Below are 18,518 nucleotides of genomic sequence, written 5' to 3'. Positions count from 1 at the left end.
AACAGCAACCAAAGAGTATTTGAATTAAATATTTAACTTTTAAGATACTCAAGCGGGGCTTTATTTGTTACCTTATTAATTAAAATCACTTTAAAACTATTGTGTTCTCCATCTCTAATTGTATTATGTTATACCTTTGATGTATTTTAGTGTTATTTAAATATAGCGGAGTAGGTAGATTTACATTAAAGCATTTTAAGGGCAGAAAAATACGCGTTTTTAACCTTTTGGGTAAGGCTAACGGTAATTAGCAGAGAGAAACCCGGAAAATGCAGGATCTTACTTTCAAAATAAAAGCATTGCTCAGTTCAACCCCACGTCCGGAGGGGTGTAATTGTAGGGAATACTTCTATTACTTTGACAGGCAACCCACCGGAAGCAGCTGGGTTACATATAGTCGGCTTTGACGGCTCCAGGAGACAGAGACGAGGAGCAAACCCACGCCGACGGCAACGTCCCGATTCGGATCTGTATTTTTTTTTTTTTTTTTTTTTTTAAATTTGGGATCTTTTCGAGGGGACTTGACGTGGATAAGGAAAAAGAAGAAGAAGACGCGGAAAAAGGGAGATTCGAGGCGCCTGACGACGGCGGAATGGCGGACAGGGACCCGTTGGTTCCGATACCCGTGGAGGTTCGGGCCAAACTGGCCGAGCTGGAGTTGGAGTTATCCGAAGGTGAGTGGCACGATTTGCTGGTTCCGATTGGCCTTAACAGCTCTGCTCAGTTCTCTGGCGCGTTACTGTGTGCTCGGATGGGCTTGTCCAGAGTTGAAGCGGGGAAAAGTTGGAAGTTGTGTGAAAGGATTTATTTATTTATTTAATTTTAAAAAAATGTTTTTGCTTCGATGAAGATGTTCTCATGCATACAATGAAACAACTCCAATGTCCGGACGCAGTGCTTGAATGCAGCGAAAACAACAACAACAACAAAACCACGATTCGTCTTCAAAGACTCTTTCAAGTGTCAAGACTCTTTCAGTCCTCCCTCGCCATATCGCGTTTCACTTTTTGCGGTCTCACCTTATCGCTGATTTTAAAAAACGTACATATCACATTTTATATTGCAGAGGTTTTTTTTTTCTTTTTTTTACGACTGCAGAGACTGTCCAAAGGTTTGGGATCATTTCACACTTCAAAGAAAAGAAAAAAAGGGCAATGTGTTGCCTGCAAAGCGGTACTGGCATACACATCTGCACGTCTACACTAAAATAAACCTCGTTAGATAATTTCGGTAGCAAATTTGAATCCCTCCACAGGTGGGCAAAGATCAACACAGATGCCGGTGCAATTTCAGTCGCTTTTGTTGAACAAACGCTAACAAGATAACCACCTAACAAGCACATTTATACACTAGCTGCATGGCCAGACTGGCAAACAGTTAGCCAGTTAACAGCCAGCTGCTCTTCTGAGCCAATGACAACCAACTCTACACTCTCATTCGCTGATCCCCAAGTCAGTCACCAGGCCAGGCCCCGCCTCTTAAAGCCATGCACATTCACAGATACTACATTGCAGAACATGAATATGGTGACCATGAGTGGACAAAAATAATACCTGCACCTCACATGCATGCTGTGTTTTGTATTGGTATGATCTAGGGGTGTCCTAATCCGATCTTTGAGATCGGAAAAAGGTCTGATGTTAACAAAAAAAAAAAAACAAGGATCGGATCAGATCAGACTTCTATTTTCTCACTCTTATACAAGAAGTCAATTTCATGTTCCGTTCCAGCACTTCTATCCAGCAGCGACCGGACGGCATGCATCGCCCACGTGATCACAACAACAGGTTGCTAAGGTGCTAACATACTAGCAAGGAGTAATCGTGAATGTTGCTTACTTAGTCGTTTATTGATATTCCAGTTGAAGTTCACTGTGAAACTAAACAGACAACAAAAGAATTACGCCTATTGAATGATCAAATACATCACAGACTTGGTTTCTGTCTTCATTTTTGGTCACAAAATTCACTAGCTCAAAGCTAACGCACAAGGAATGAAAAACACCATTGACGAGCTAACAAAAAGTTGCATCAAACTGCCGGCACTTATCTCTTAAAATAATGAATATTTGTACACAAATTGTATAAACGCATACATACAGGCAATATAACAATACTTTCTGGCATATAATCTTCAAACTCTGTGGGAAAACGAGTTATAATAACAATATATGACGTCTTATATCTTTGTTACTGCAAGTATGTATCTCATTACATGCACCACACTGCCCCTCAGAGGTGAAGACGTGTACAACAGTTATTTTATGTAACCCAGTTTTTCCTCATACATACTGTCGCGGATTATGATTCTCTATTTGAGTAATATCACTTGAGCAATCCTTTTCCAACATTCCATACTGCAAAAATAAGTAAATTATGTATGAGTATTGCTGAAATCGGACCGGTATCGGCCAAAACTGAAGGCTGCAATATTGGTAGCGGATGGGAAGTGGAAAAAGTTGCATCGGGACATCATGCATAAAGCTTTAAAATATCTATAAATAATAAAATATGTAGTCGCTACTTTGCGGAATTTAGTCTATCCATTCCATAACCCCCCTGCGAAAAATGAGAGACTACAATATTTCATTCTGAACATCATCAGCTGACATGTTTTGTTATGTTGTCAACTTAGGCCCATTTACTCAAGTAACATCTTCGATAAACTGTACACTGAGCAGCACGGCCAAATGCGACTGGGGTGGATAGTGGCGAACAAATTGCAGTCGCCGACTCGCACCCGATTGACCCTCGCACTTGGGCTGCCAAGATGAGTCAGCTACTGACAATCAAAATTGTTGACAATTCATTTAATAGGCGATGTTGTCATTTGCTGCTTATCCGTTCTGCCTTCTGGCCGTGGTGCATGTGCAGTAGTGGTGTCTTTCTGATGACGCATGCGCACAATACTGGCAATACAGGTGGGCCGTGACCAGGGCTGGTCACGGCATTTACTCAAGTAACATCTTCGATAAACTGTACATGTCAGAGTACTTTAAATGCACTTTACGTTTACTTGAGTATTTATGTGAAGAAGGATCGATACTTTTACTCCGTTAGAATGATTGACATGCTGTTCGCTACTTTTATTTATCCATTAATGTGTGCGCGCGTCTATTTTTAGACTCCATCTTCGACTTCCGCATAGGGCGGCCCTTTGCGCCAATCAAACGTGAACACTGTCATTTGACTCCAACTCACCAATCAGACGACACAAGGCAGTCACATGACCGCGCACGTAGCCTTTGCGAGCCAATCAAAATGACTCATTTTCGGGAGAAAAAAGAAACCCAAAACAAAACAGCCGCATGAGTGTGTTTACAGACCAAAAAAACAACAACTTTGTCATGCAGCTCTTTAATTGTGACTGCCCAAATCTGGATATTTCAGCCCCCTTCTAACTTGAGAAAACACCACTATGTCTGGTCAGCAAACAGCTTCTTGATGAAGTCAATTTAAGCGAATAAAGCAAATAATCTTTCTGTAGGGCCCAATGCATGTGGTGTTGGTTTTTGGGCAGTTAAAAATTGAAACGGTGGCAGGTGTGTGTCGACTCCCACATATAATTTTTTTTTTATTTGATCCAGCTCTGATTAAAAAAAAAATAATAAAAAATAAAAAAAAATAATAATCCAGACGTTACAAATGACTAAAGTATTATTAGTAAAGTAACAGTACTCTTACTTGAGTACAATATTTGGCTACTCTACCCACCTCTGGCCGTGACGTACCCGAAAGAAGTATGGCTAACTGTCGTTAGCAACGGAGCCCGGAAATTTGAGCATTTCACCCAAAATACTAAAGAGGAATGTAATGCACATCCTGCTAGACAGAACTTGCCTTTCATGGCACCATGACAGTGATACACAAGCATTTATCAAGGAAGTATGTTGTGGCTAATAAAATATTTGACAAAGAGGACCTTTCTTCTCTGTAAGCTAGCAGCTAATATTGGGGTCAACAACAGTGAGCTACTTATTTAAAGCTGTAAACGTGAACATTAGCTTAAGTCTAATGATGACGAGTTTATTAGCCTGAGCGTACGGCTTATGTGTTTGATGTAATCAGAATCATCTTTATTTGCCATGTATGTCAAAACACACAAGGAATTTGTCTCCGGAAGTTGGAGCCGCTCTTGTACGACAACAGACAGCCATTTGACAGAAAATACTTTTGAGACATAAAAACACAGTACGGAGAGTCACTGTACAATGAAAGGTTACCGGTAATGCAGATACAATTATTATTATTATTATTTATTTTATTTTTTTTGACAATTGTGCAAATGGCGCAGAGACTTCAAGAAATTTAAGCAGTTTAAAGTGACTAGTACTGTGATAATCTGCAACAGTGTCAATTGTGCAATGGTGCAGATACTTCTCAAGCACATGAGTGGCCAGTATTGGTCAACAACAGAAATGCAAATAGTGCAGAGTGGTGAGACTACTACAGTGAGTGCAGAAAGAATGTGTAATTGGCCCAAAAGAGATGTGACAAGAAACTCAAGACAAGATTGGCAGCATGTTACAATGGAATTGTAAGTTAACTGTTTAAGAAGTTAATGGCAAAAGGGAAGAAGCTGTTGGAATGTCTGCTAGTTTTAGTTTGCATTGTTCGATAGCGACTACCTGAGGGAAGGAGCTGGAATAGGTGGTGACCAGGATGTGGAGGGTCCAAGAGGATTTTGTGTGCCCTTGTTTTGGTCCTGGCAGCGTGAAAGCCCTCAAGAGTGGGTAGTGGGCACCAATAATTTTTTCAACAGTCCTGACTGTCTGTTGCAGGCTGATTTTGTCCTCCTTTGTGGCACCACCAAACCAGACTGTGATGGATGAACACAGAACCGATTCAATGACTGCTGTGTAGGACTGCCTCAGCAGCTCCAGAGGCGTTCAAAGGACTTCATGACCACAGATGTCAGGGTGACAGGCCAATAGTCATTCAGACCCGAGATTGCAGGTTTCTTGGGGACTGGGATGATGCTGGAGTGTTTAAAACAGGATGGAGCTTCACACAATTCCAGAGGTTTATTGAAGATCGCTGTGAAGACTGGAGCGAGCTGGTCTGTGGAGACTTTCACGCAGGATGGGGACGTCTGGGCCTGCGGCTTTGTTGATCTTTTGTTATTTGAAGCTGCGTCTCACATCCTCTTCGTGGATGGTCAACGCAGGAGGGGGAGTCAGAGGTGTGATGGTGGTCGGTGGTGCGGCAGGGTGGGTGTGGGGTGTGAAAGTGTCTTTTTCAAATATGCAGTAGAAGTTGCTCAAGTCGTCAGCCAGTCCTTTATTGCTCTCTGCTTGGGGGGATGGTGGCTTGTAGTTGGTTAACGATTGTAATCCTCGCCAGACTGACTTGGAGTCGTTAGCGGTGAACTGTTTTTCCATCTTTTCTGCATAATTTCTCTGTGATGTTAATTTCTTTAGTCAGCTGGTTTCTAGCGCAATTATACAGGGCTCTATCACCACTTCGATAGGCGTCCTATTTAGCCTGGCAAAGTTGCTGAAGTTTGGCAGTGAACCACAGCTTGTTGTTTTTGAACGAGCAAAATGTCTTTGTTGGTACAGACACATCCGTAGGTTCATCTAGGCTGCCAGTTGAAGTTTCAAAGACATTCCAATCTGTCCAGTCGAAACAGTCTAACTTTGCTTCAGAGGTCCACTTCTTCACTGTTCTCACCACAGGCTTCACGAATTTAAGTTTGTGCCTGTATGTTGGTATTAAGCGAATTAAGCAGTGATCAGACGAGCCCAGAGCTGCGCAGAGGATAGCACAGTATGTGTAATTTAGCACGGTATAGCAGTGATTTCGAATGTTGTTTTCCCTTGTAGGCCAGTCAGTATGTTGCCTGTATTTAGGGAGTTTGTGGTTGAGTTTAGCTTTGTTGAAGTCCCCAATAATAATGAGGGGTGAATTTGGGTGCTTTTTTTCAAGTTCGTTTACTTGTTCAGTGAGCGTTAGCAGTGCGGCATTAATTTTTACCTTTAGTAGGAATGTAGACACCTGCGAGTATGAATGAAGCGAACTCACACTTCGAGTAGAATGACTTACAGTTCAAAAACAGCGATTTTGGATGGAGATGGAAATGTGTTGACTGGTGCCAGTAGTGTGCTGGGTAGCTGGAAAGAATACTTCGAGGAGTTGATAAATGAGGAAAATGAGAGAGAAGGGAGAGTAGAAGAGGCAAGTGTGGTGGACCAGGAGGTGGCAATGATTAGTCAGGGGGAAGTTAGAAAGGCATTAAAGAGGATGAAAAATGGAAAGGCAGTTGGTCCTGATGACATACCTGCGGAGATATGGTAGCATCGAGGAGAGGTTGCTGTGGCGTTTTTGACCAGGTTCAACAAAATTCTAGCGGGTGAGAAGATGCCTGAGGAATGGAGGAAAAGTGTGCTGGTGCCCATTTTTTTAAGAACAAGGGTGATGTCCAGAGCTGTGGGAACTATAGAGGAATAAAGTTGATGAGCCACACAATGAAGTTATGCGAAAGACTAGCGCTGGCTAGACTCGGGACAGAAGTGAGTATTTGGGAGAACAGTATGGTTTCATGCCTAAAAAGAGTAAAACGGATGCATTATTTGCCTTGAATGTGTTGATGGAGAAGTACAGAAAAGGCAGAAGGAGTTGCATGGTGTCTTTGTAGATCCAAAGTCTATGACCGTACACGGAGAGGAACTGGTACTGCATGCGGAAGTCTGGAGTGCCAGTGGCATGTTAGAATAGTACAGGGCGTATGAGGGCAGCAGAACAGTGGTGAAGTGTGCTGTAGGTGTGACAGACGAATTTAAGGTGGAGGTGGGACTGCATCAGGGATCAGCCCTGAGCCCCTTTCCTGTTTGCAGTGGTGACAGATAGGCTGACAGACGAGGTTAGACTGGAATCCCCGTTGACCATGATGTTCGCAGATGACATTGTGATCTGCAGTGAAAGCTGGGAACAGGTGGAGGAACAGTTAGAAAGGCGGAGGCATGCATTGGAAAGGAGAAGAATGAAGATTAGCCGAAGTAAGACAGAATATATGTGCATGAATGAGAGGGGTGGAGGCCGAAGAGTGACGCTATAGGGAGAAGAAATGATGAGAGTGGAGGACTTGAGGTCAACAGTCCAGCGCAATGGTGAGTGTGGTAAGAGTGAAGTAACGAATCCAAGCAGATTGACACGGGTGGAGGAAGGTGTCGGGTGTGTGACAGAAGAGTCTCTGCTAGGATGAAGGGCAATATTTATAAGACAATGGTGAGGCCAGCAATGATGTACGGATTAGAGGGAGTGGCACTGAAGAGACAACAGGAAGCAGAGTTGGAGGTGGCGGAAATTTAAGATGTTGAGGTGCTCTGTAGGAGTGACTCGGTTGGATGAAATTAGAAATGAACTCATCAGAGGGACAGCCAAGGTTAGATGTTTTGGAGACAAAGCTAGAGAGAGCAGACTTTGATGGTTTCACACACATCCAGAGGGGGAGAGTGAGTATATTGGTAGAAGGATGATGAGGACGGAGCTGCCAAGCAAGAGAGCTAGAGGACGACCAAAGAGAAGGTTGATAGATGTAGTGAGGGACGACATGAGGGCAGTTGGTGTTAAGAGAGCAAAATGCAGGAGATGGGCTTATATGGAAAAGGATGATGCGCTGTGGCGACCACTAACGGGGCACGCCGAAAGGAAAAGAAGAAGACATGGACTTTGTATAAAAGTGTCAATTTCATTGAAAAAAAACAAAACACCTTGGTTTTGTCTTACGAGTGTCCAGAAAAAAGCCACTCTGACAACTACATCTATTTGACCCAGTTTTGTATCTGCTTTGTCCATATTTGGCTAAGACTGCCCCCTTTCCTCTGATTGGTTACCTCCGTGTAGAAGACACACAAACAGACATATACAAGCACACTAATAAACATGCGCACACATATACACGAACAAACTCACACACACGGTCACAAGTACACTAATGCACGCACACAAACACGCACACACAGTAACACACACACAGCGCACCTCGAACAGACAGACATGCGCACACAAACACACACTCACACACATTTCATGTCCTCACAATATCACACACACACACACACACACAAACAAACATACATGCACACTAATAGACACACACACACGCACACGTTTTTTAAAGTAATATAACACACACTCACACAAACACACATACACTCAGACACACCATCATGTCTTCACAATATGGTGGCATCTTTTTGTGACCAATCACCACTAGCAGTATATGACAACCTGCCTCTGCCACCTTTTTGCCTGCCATGTTGCTTTTGTCCAAGAGGTGATGTCATCTTTGGAGCAGGCAGGAAGCACCATGGGGGTGGGTTTGTGTGTGTGTGTGTTTGCGTGTGTGTGTGAGAGTGATTGTATGAGTGTGCACGCGTTTTGAGTGTGCGCGTGTGTGTGCGTAAGTGCAAGCGTGAAAGTGTGTGTTTGTGTGTGTGTGTGAGTGAGTGTTAGTGCGCACATTTGCTTGTATGTGTGTGAGTGTGTGTGTTAGGACTGCCTGAAATTGGAAAAAAATTGCATTATTTTTATTGTAATCCCGCGACACGTTGCGATGTGGGAAAAATACAGGATAACATACTCGTAAGGTGAAAACTATCACACATTTTCCTTTTTCCCGCTATGTATTTTTTGGACAGTTTATAATAGCTTCAGTAGAAAATAAACTATGCTCAAAAGAGCACAGAAGAATACTGAGATACAGTTTTTGTGTAAAGTCTGCCTCTATTTAAACATCCCGTATTTTGCCAAACCAATCTTTTCTAGTATTTGGGATGTAATACAGTATTGGCTCTATGGTGCCCCGGGAAACGTGAACTATGAATTAGAATTGTCCACGCATTCCTGAGCTTCAGATGTTTCTCTGCCAAGAGGCTTGTAAATCAGGTCATTGGAATTTCTCGAATTTATCTACATCACTAGCCAAGATCTCCGTCAAAGCGGATACAAAACTGGGTCAAACAGAAGTAGCTGTCAGAGTGGCCTTTTTAGTATTGAGCAGGTAAGTGTCCAGCCAGATATGAAGTTCAAATCATTTCTTCTCATGCCGTTATACTGAATGTAGTACATATAGCACATCCCCAACACTTCATTTGTTTTTAATCAATCTGTAAGTTTACAAGTTTTAACATAATATGCATTATTATTTCTTTATTTGAGTGCATTAGATAAATGTAAACAACACACACTGCTGTGTCCACCTTGTGACTGGATCAGACTACAAGATTTTAGCACCCATCATTGGCCCGATTTGCTATAGTGGTTGATTTCCCAGATCCGGCCCGACATATTTAGTCAGGAACTCCTTTTAGTGTGACATAATCCATGACCAATGATTTGCCCCTATGACGCCAAAATGAAAAGTCTAGTATATTTGAATTTTTTATTCCCTGTAGTGTAGGGATGCAGCTATCGAATATTTTAGTATTCAAGTATCTTACCAAGGTTTTTAGCGACTATTTGGGTATTCAGATGAATTCTATTTTTGCTTGGTTAAAAAGCTATTATGAATACACAAGAAAAAATAAGCCATTTCACTTAAAATGAATGACCAATTGTTTTTCTTTTTTGAGATAATCAACTGTTTTATTTCTTCAATTCACATTGAGCAGCAAACTGTGTTCTTGTCTTGAAATATTTTCAGTGAGGCAATTTCAAACACAAATACAAATAAATGAAACACAAATATGACTCAAGTAAAAGTAAAAAGTAGTCCTCCAAATATTTACTTGAGTAAGAAAGTGATCTGTCAAAAAACTACTCGAGTAACTCGTAGCTTCTGAGTAAAAAAAATAAAATAAATTTAGAAATTAATAAAACAAAAATTATAATAATAGATGGGAATCCACACACACACACGCCACTATTTAAATTTTAAACTGCCCCAAAACCAACAACGCATGCATTGGGCCCTACAGAAACATTTGCTTTATTCACTTAAATGACTTAATGAAGAAGCTGTTTGCTGACAAGACATTGATTTTGTGTGTGTGTGTGTGCATGCGTGCGTGCGCGTGTTTGCGTGCGCGAGAGAGAAACATTTGCAATTTACCGCAAGGTGTTTTGTCAAGTTAGAAGTGGGGTAGAATATCCACGTTTGGGCAGTCACAATTTAAGACTACGCCGCATGTCCAAGCTGTCGTTTTTCGGAGTCTGTAAACACTCGCGCATCTTTTTTTTTTTTTTTTTCTTGAAAATGAAAATTAAGATAATTTGATAGGAAACAGAAATATTATCTTAATACAGTTTTTTGACAAACTTTGCCACTGTCAATTTTTTTTCACTGACAGTACTTGACTCAAAATGTAGCCACTTGCAAATATAATGCTAGTACAATGGAAATGTGTTTCACACACAGACACTTAAACAGGGCTCTAACTTTTGGACTAGTAGCACTGGTGCGACTGACCTTTTCAGTTGCGACCGACTTTTTCAGTTGGTCGCACTGGTGCGACCGACTTTTTCAGTTGGTCGCACCATTTCTGAGGAGGTACAGCATGACCATGCCATACCATAGTTTCGATTGACAGTGACTTGAGATATGATATTCGCAAGATATGTGACTGTGAACAAGAAGTTTGTCCGCAAACAAACAGTAGTAGACAAAACAAGTTAATAATAAAAAAAAAACAACAACAAAGGCTTTCCTTTTATTTGTTGGACTGAGGGGGGCCAGTTGTTATAGTGTGTGCTCCTAACCCTCTTCCCCTAAGAAAATCACTTAATTTTGAGCATTACCACAACCATATGATTGACATACTTACAAAAATGATTGCATAAGTGTACCACCACCATATAAAAGTATCGTTTATGACTATTCATACTATTTTTGCCAATTATTTACAAGCAAAACAAACCAATTTACCTTTTAAAAATCATAGTCCCAAACAGAACATCATTACATTCTCAACCACTGCTACACCACACTGAAGAACTGGTACTCTGCTATTTTCTGCGCAGCTTTGGGCTTGTCTGATCACTGTGTAATTCACATAATACCAGAGGTGTGGACAGAGGTGTCACATGACTTGGACTCAAGTCAGATTCGAGTCATGAATTTGATGACTCGATGACCAAATTCGAGTCATGAATTTGAGACTCAGCTTGACAATATGTTAAAAGACTTGGACTTGAACAGCAATGACCCGTGACTGGTTTCCGCCTCTACCTCTATATCCAATGCTTTCTGCAAAGTCTTTCTCAAAACACGCCGGTTCGAAGTGATCACCACAGTTTGGAATGCTTGCTAGTCACCCATAGCTGACCACGATTCTTCACCTGTTGAGTGACTTTCCCTATCCATTGGTCACGTATTCCTTTTTCACTTGGAAAGCCCCCAACAAACTCTTGCCCCTGCCTGAACCATTTGTACAACCAAATGCCACACAATAAACCATCGTGACATCGTTTAATCATTAGACAACAAATATACAAGGACGGGAACAACAGCATGGAACAATAGCACAGAACGCCGAATGAACAGGCTGGTTGGCTCGTGTGACATCAGAGCGCCGGAAAGAGACGAAGACCGGAAGGCGCTGGATGCAAAAAGCAGAAGGCGGATTCTGCATCATATTTATCGATTTAACTGCTGTATATCTGCTATATAATCACTTCAAAATCGCAGATGTGGTTCGTAAAGGGGTTCTACAGTTATCAAGAAAAATTTGAAAATCTTTGTCCTCTGACCTTTAAACAGTTCCATTGTAAGATACTGCCAATTGTGGACATCTCTGTTGAGATACTACTACATTATTCGTGCACTCACTGTAGTAATCTCGTCACTCTGCACTCTTTGCATATCTGTTGTTGACCAATTCTGGCCACTCATGTGCTTGAGAACTATCTGCACCATGTGCACAATTGTCACTGCACCAGACTATCGCACTATTAGTCACTTCAAACTGCTCTAAATTGCTTAAGGACTCTGCATCATTTCCACAAATGTCATTGTATCAGCATTACCACATTACTGGTAACCTTTCATTGCTCAATGAGTCCCCATAGTGTGTTTTTATGTCCTAAAAGTATATTTTGTCACAGTGGCTGCCTGTTGTCGTACTCGAGCTGCTCCAACTATTGGAGAAAAGTTTTGTTTTTGATATTCTTGGCAAATAAAGATGATCCTGATTCTGATCAGGGATATCGTTCGATGTGCGTCCCGTGTCTGAGACGCACAAAAATGAGCAGGGATGCATAAAGTAAGATCAATCTGCATCTGAGGACACAATGGTATGGATTAGTAGTCCGGCGTGGTGCTGGAAATCCGGCGTATGAATGTTTTTGACAAGACTGAAACAAAAGAGAGCGAGAGAAGTGTCCACCTGTACGGCCAGCCATTTGAGGAAGAAAAAAAAAAAATCTCACGACTTGAAAGCGGATGCATGAAACCCATCTGGTCTCTGGAATTAGTTCCAAAGCCTAACCCTCCTCCACAATGTTGGAACGTTTTGGATTCAAGGCAGATGAACACTGCCATCTCACCAACACTAACGAACTATGTCGTCTAATTTTGCATGAAGTCGCAACAAAGACAACGCAATTTAAAACCTCAAAGTGACAATCCAATCCCAACACAACCGTCCCACCCATTTTCTTCAGATGATGGGAAACGGCCCAACAATGCAAATACAAACGTGTATATGGCACACGTATGCTGACATTATATACAGTACAGCGTTCCTCACTAGTGTAAGAGATGTAGCGATTGAATGGTGACAAAGAACCGTTGAAAGAAAGGCAGCAGACTTTTGAAAAGTAGTTCAAATCTTGAATCAAAACAGGTTGCTTTGATCGACTTGTGCTGTTATTAATGTTACTTTGCACTTTTTCTTAACCAACTGGAAACTGCATTGGCACTATATTTATTGCCTGTTAAGGCGTTAATGTGTGTAATCTGATATGTGCCAAATGTTTTTTCAAGAATCATTTTTGTGAACAGAGCCAGAGTCTGTTTTCTTCATAGTTTTTATTTAAGATACTTATTTTCTACCTTACGATGCCAATGTTCAATATATTCTTCCAGTTAATTGTTCTTAAAAAGGATGTAATTGCATTATAATGCTCTAATATCACTATCAGTTGCATAAAAAAATGATACTATTGTTTGCCGTGATGTTTTTGGGGAAATATATCGTCCTCAAAAAAATTAAAAAACTAAACATATTGAGAGAAAGAGAGAGCAATGGATAACAAAAATATTGTGCAAAGAGCACAACAAAATAGTTACAACGGTAAAAGCGCGCACACACATTTGTCCAAATACACACGCTCAGACATAAACACACGCGTGCACACACAAACCAACACGTGCGCAAACTCGCACACGTGCCATACAGATCCGTGCACACACACACACACACGCAAACACGCACATATTTAACTAAGATGTCGGTGCAAGCAGTCGCGTTAACCCAGCACTCTGAGTTGCAGCAGAGTTAAGAGTAGTTTAAGCATCTCTTTTGTTTCTGTGTTTTCACCCCCAGTCTCCTGAGTGGAACCACTTGCAGTACAGCAGATCTGAACTGCTTGCGGGCATCCATTCACTCGGCGAAGGGAGCTGGGGTTTTATTCCGTCAGAGATGCGCAGATTTGGGGAGCTCTCTCCTTCACCATCCCCGTGCTGAGGTGGTGTTGACAACGGTGCCATCGAAAACAAAAGTGGGGAAAGAGGGTTTGGGGTAAAAGCTAGGATAAATGCTAACCCTTTCAAACTGCCTTTTCCAAGTCTCTTCCTCGCCAACTCTCGGTCACTCAACAATAAGATGGTTGAGCTCTGACTTTTGATTACCACTCACTGGCTGGATTACGGCGTGATGACAATAATAGAGACTTGGGTGTATTATTTCATTCAAAGACTCCGCCATTGGCCAGCAGGACATGACAGCTTCAGAGCAGACAGAACAAGCGAGTCCAGTTAAGACATATGGTGGAGTCGTGTGCGCGCGTGTGTGTGTGTGTGCGTGTCTGTGTGTGTGAACAACAGATGGTCCACTTAGACAACAATTAAGGACATTTGCTGCTGTCCGGACAACAAGTATCTTATGTTGTAGTGTGGACCAATTTATCTGCCAGGAGAAGTCACATAGTCCAACATAGTCGCGGTCTATGCGCCCCCCCCCAAACTACAGACTGGGCCATATTTGCAGAAGAGACACCTGGAAAGTCATATCTGCTGTGCTTTCCTACATAAAGTTCTGCACAGAGCACAAAGACCATCAAAGTGTTCCCAAACCAAAAACCTTGGCTGAACAGCGAGGTACAGACCCTGCTCAAAACAAGGGATGCCTTTAAGTCCTGAGACCTGCAGGCCTACAAAGAGGCACGCCACTCCCTGCAAAGAGGGATAAAAAGGCCAAACGGGAATATAGACAGCGCATTGAGAAGCACATTAATCGTGGCAACACCAGGAACATGGGATAAAATAACTCACCGGCTACAATGACAGCAGCACGACACACAACCCATCGGACAGTACCACAGGAAACCGTGAACCAACAGGGGAACCCACACCTATCCTGCCCTACAGGAGTGGGACGACGCTCCCATCCAGCTGCAGCACCAGGTATGAGCCACACGACGTAGCATCGACGCGAGGAAAGCACTGGGACCAGATAGGGCGACAGTAAGATTTCTTAAGGCATGCGCAGACCAGTTCGCAGAGGTTTTCACCATCATCTTTAACCTCTCGCCCCTGCAGTCTGTAGTCAATAGCTCCACTCACCTCCCCACCGGCCTGTGACAACTGCTCCTGTCTCCATGCTAAGGTCACAACGCTAGAAGGCCAAATCTGCACCCTGTACAGTATACACGAAGCAGACAATCACCAAACATTCAGAGATTCAGGGCAAACAAGTGAACCGAAGGTGCAATGAATGCACAGCCCTCTCACACATAGATTCTGCTAACACCTAGAGTCCCCTCCAAAAGTATTGGAACAGCAAGGTCTATTCCTTTGTTTTTGTTGTATACTGAAAACATTTGGGTTTCAGATCAAAAGATAAGACAAAAGTTCATAATTCCAGCTTTTATTTCATGGTATTTACATCTAGATCTGTTAAACAACTCAGGACAGAACACATTTTGTTTGAAGCCACCCACTTTTCAAGTGAGCAAAAGTATTAGACATGATTAACTTAAAATGGATAAAATTTAATATTTGGTGGCATAACCCTTACTTGCAGTAACTGCACCAAGCCTGCAACCCACTGACTTCACCAGACTGTTGCATTCATAATTTGAAATGCTTTTCCAGGCCTTCACTGCAACCTCTTTCAGTTCTTGTTTGTTTCTGGGGGGGGGGGGGGGGGGGGGGGGGTTCTCCCTTCAGTTTCCTCTTCAGGAGGTAAAATGCATGCTGTATTGGGTTAAGGTTGCTTGACTTGGCCAGTCCTAAGACCTTCCACATTTTTCCCGCTGATGAAGTCCTTTGTTGTGTTGGCAGTGTGTTTTGGGTCATTTGTTGCATGATGAAGCTTCTCCTGATTCATTTGGATGCATTTTTCTGTAAATTTCCAGACAAAATGGTTTTGTAGGCTTGAGAATTCATTCTGCTGCGAGTTACATCATCAATAAAGACTAGTAAGCCCGTTCCAGAAGCAGCCATGCAAACCCAAGCCATGTCATTACCTCCACCATGCTTCACAGATGAGCCTGTGTCTTTTGGATCATAAGCAGATCCTTTCTTTCTCCATACTTTGGCCTTTCCATCACTTTGGTAGAGGATAATCTTGGTCTCATCAGTCCATAAAACTTTGTTCCAAAACGTTTGTGGCCTGTATGGAGAAACTAGTTGCATGCATTGCTCTGGTGTAATTTTGGCTCATTCCTCCACACAAGCAGTCTTCAAATCTTGAAGGTTCCGTGCACTTCTTATATGGACCTTGAGTTTCAGTTCTTTCCATAGATTTTTGATTGGATTCAAGTCAGGTGATTGGCTGGGCCATTCTAGCAGCTTTATTTTTTTTCTTTGAAACTAATTGAGAGTTTCCTTGGCTGTATGTTTTGGATCATTATCTTGATAAAATGTCCACCCTCGTTTCATTTTCATCATCCTCGTAGATGGCAACAGATTTTTAGATTAGCCCATTCATCCCGCCTTCAATAATGTGAAGTTTACCAGTACCATTTCCCGAAAAGCAGCTCCACACCATCATGTTCCCTCCTCTGAACTTCACTTGGTATGGTGTTTTTAGGGTGATGTGGAGTTCCATTTCTCCGCCAAACTTGGTGTGCATTATGGCACCCGAACAGTTCAATTTTGCCCTCATCAGACCAGACTATATTCTCCCAGTATTTAACTGGCTTGTCCAACTGTTGTTCAGCAAACATTAAACGAGCTTTGACATGTTTTTTTTCTTTTTCTCAGCAATGGGGTCTTGCGTGATGAGCGTGCATACAGGCCATGGCGGTTGAGTGCATTACTCACTGTTTTCCTTGTGACAACAGTACCTCCTAATTCTAGGTCTTTTTTGATGCTCTCCACAGGTGGTTCTTGGCTCTTTGACAATTCTTCTGATTATTCTTTGCACTACATCCATCCATCCATTTTCTACACCGCTTATCCTCACTAGGGTCGTGGGTATGCTGGGGCCTTTCCCAGCTAACTGCGGGCAGGAGGCTGGGTACACCCTTAACTGGTCACCACCCATTTGCCGGGCACATATAAACAAGCAACCATTCGCACTCATATTCATACCTATGGACCATTTAGAGTCTTCAGTTAACCTATCGTGCATGTTTATGGGATTTGGGAGGAAACCGGAGTACCCGGAGAAAACACACGCAGGCACGGGGAGAACATGCAAACGCCATACAGGCGAGGCCGGATTTTAACCCGGGTCCTCAGAACTGTGAGGCGGATGTGCTAACCAGTCGTTCACCATGCCGCCTTTGCCTTCATTATGTTATGTTTTGCAAAAATTAGTTAGTGATGGTCTTGAGACACCTCTTTGTTCTTATCCATCATGAGATGTCTTGACTCCCACCTTTGCAATGAAACCTTTTTGTAGGCCATCCATTAGGACTGAACCAGGTAATAGTCATTTGCACTGACAAATTCAAGTCGTCAGAAAAGCAGGAATACTCTTAAATACTCACTCCTAGAGAGAACCTTCATCATTTCCGCCACCTCCAACTCTGCTTCCTGTTGTCTCTTCAGTGCCACTGTCTCTATCCGTACATCATGGTTGGCTTCACCACTGTCTTATAAACTTTGCCCCTTCATCCTAGCAGAGACTCTTCTGTCACACAATACATCTGACACCTTCCTCCACCCGTTCCAACCTGCTTGGACCCGTTTCTTCACTTCTTTACCACACTCACCATTGCTCTGGACTGTTGACCCAGAGTATTTAAAGTCCACCACCCTTGCTTTCCCTTCTCCCTGTAGACTCACTCTCCCCCCTCCACCCCTCTCGTTCATGCATATATATTATGTTTTAGTTCGGCTAATCTTCATTCCTCTCCTTTCGAGTGCATGCCTCCATCGTTCTAACTATTCCTCCACCTGCTCCCTGCTATCACTGGAGATCACAATGTCATCTCCAAACATCATATTCCATGGGGTTTCCAGTCTAACCTCATCTATCAGCCTATCCATCACCACTGCAAACAAGAAGGGGCTCAGAGTTGATCCCTTATGCAGTCCCACCTCCACCTTAAACTTCTGTCACACCTACAGCACACCTCACCACTGTTCTGCTGCCTTCATACATGTCCTGTATTATTCTAACATACTTCTCTGCCTCTCCAGACCTTCGCATGCAGTACCACAGTTCCTCTCTGGGTACTCTGTCATAGGCTTTCTCCAGATCCACAAAGACAAAATATAGCTCCTTCTGACCTTCTCTTTACTTTTCCATCAACACCCTCAAGGCAAATAATGCATCTGTGGTACTCTTTCTAGGCATGAAACCAGACTGTTGCTCGCAAATACTCACTTCTGTCCTGAGTCTAGCCTCCACTACTCTTTCCCATAACTTCATTGTGTGGCTCATCAAGTTTATTCCTCTATAGTTCCCACAGCTCTGCACATCACCTTTGTTCTTAAAAATGGGCACCAGTACACTTTTCCTCCATTCCTAAGGCATCTTCTCACGCGCTAGAATTCTATTATACAAGCTGATCAGCCACCTCTCCTAGATGCTTCCACACCTCCACAGGAATGTCATCAGGACCAACTGCCTTTCCATTTTTCATCCTCTTTAATGCCTTTCTAACTTCCCCCTTACTAATCATTGCCACTTCCTGGTCCACCACACTTGCATCTTCTGCCCTCCCTTCTCTCTCATCAACTCCTCAAAGCATTCCTTCCATCTGTCCAGCACACTACTGGCACCAGTCAACACATTTCTATCTCCATCCTTAATCAACCTAACCTGCTGCACATTCTTCCCATCTCTATCCCTCTGTCTGGCCAACCTGTATAGATCCTTTTCTCCTTCTTCAGTGTCCAACCTGGCATACATGTCATCATATGCCTCTTGTTTGGCCTTTGCCACCTCTACCTTCACCCTA

At 42.7% G+C, this 18,518-nt stretch overlaps 1 protein-coding gene across 4 annotated transcripts in view; it reads left to right on the top strand.

The window, feature by feature from the left end:
* Nucleotides 1–422: 422 nt before the first annotated feature.
* The window catches only part of dip2cb (disco-interacting protein 2 homolog Cb), a 113,821-nt gene continuing 95,725 nt past the window's right edge, over nt 423–18,518 (top strand). For 3 of the 4 annotated variants that reach the window (XM_061796707.1, XM_061796708.1, XM_061796709.1), the window contains exon 1: nt 423–674. In XM_061796707.1, coding sequence (XP_061652691.1) covers nt 593–674 — 82 coding nt within the window. In that variant the 5' untranslated portion in view covers nt 423–592. The remainder of the gene's footprint in view (nt 675–18,518) is intronic. The other variant, XM_061796706.1, reaches the window with a different exon arrangement.

The sequence above is a fragment of the Phyllopteryx taeniolatus genome, chromosome 14 (assembly GCF_024500385.1).
Source record: "Phyllopteryx taeniolatus isolate TA_2022b chromosome 14, UOR_Ptae_1.2, whole genome shotgun sequence".
In the NCBI taxonomy this organism is placed as follows: domain Eukaryota; kingdom Metazoa; phylum Chordata; class Actinopteri; order Syngnathiformes; family Syngnathidae; genus Phyllopteryx; species Phyllopteryx taeniolatus.
Note: the sequence above shows the minus strand (reverse complement) of the source record. Positions and strands in the feature narration are given on the sequence as shown.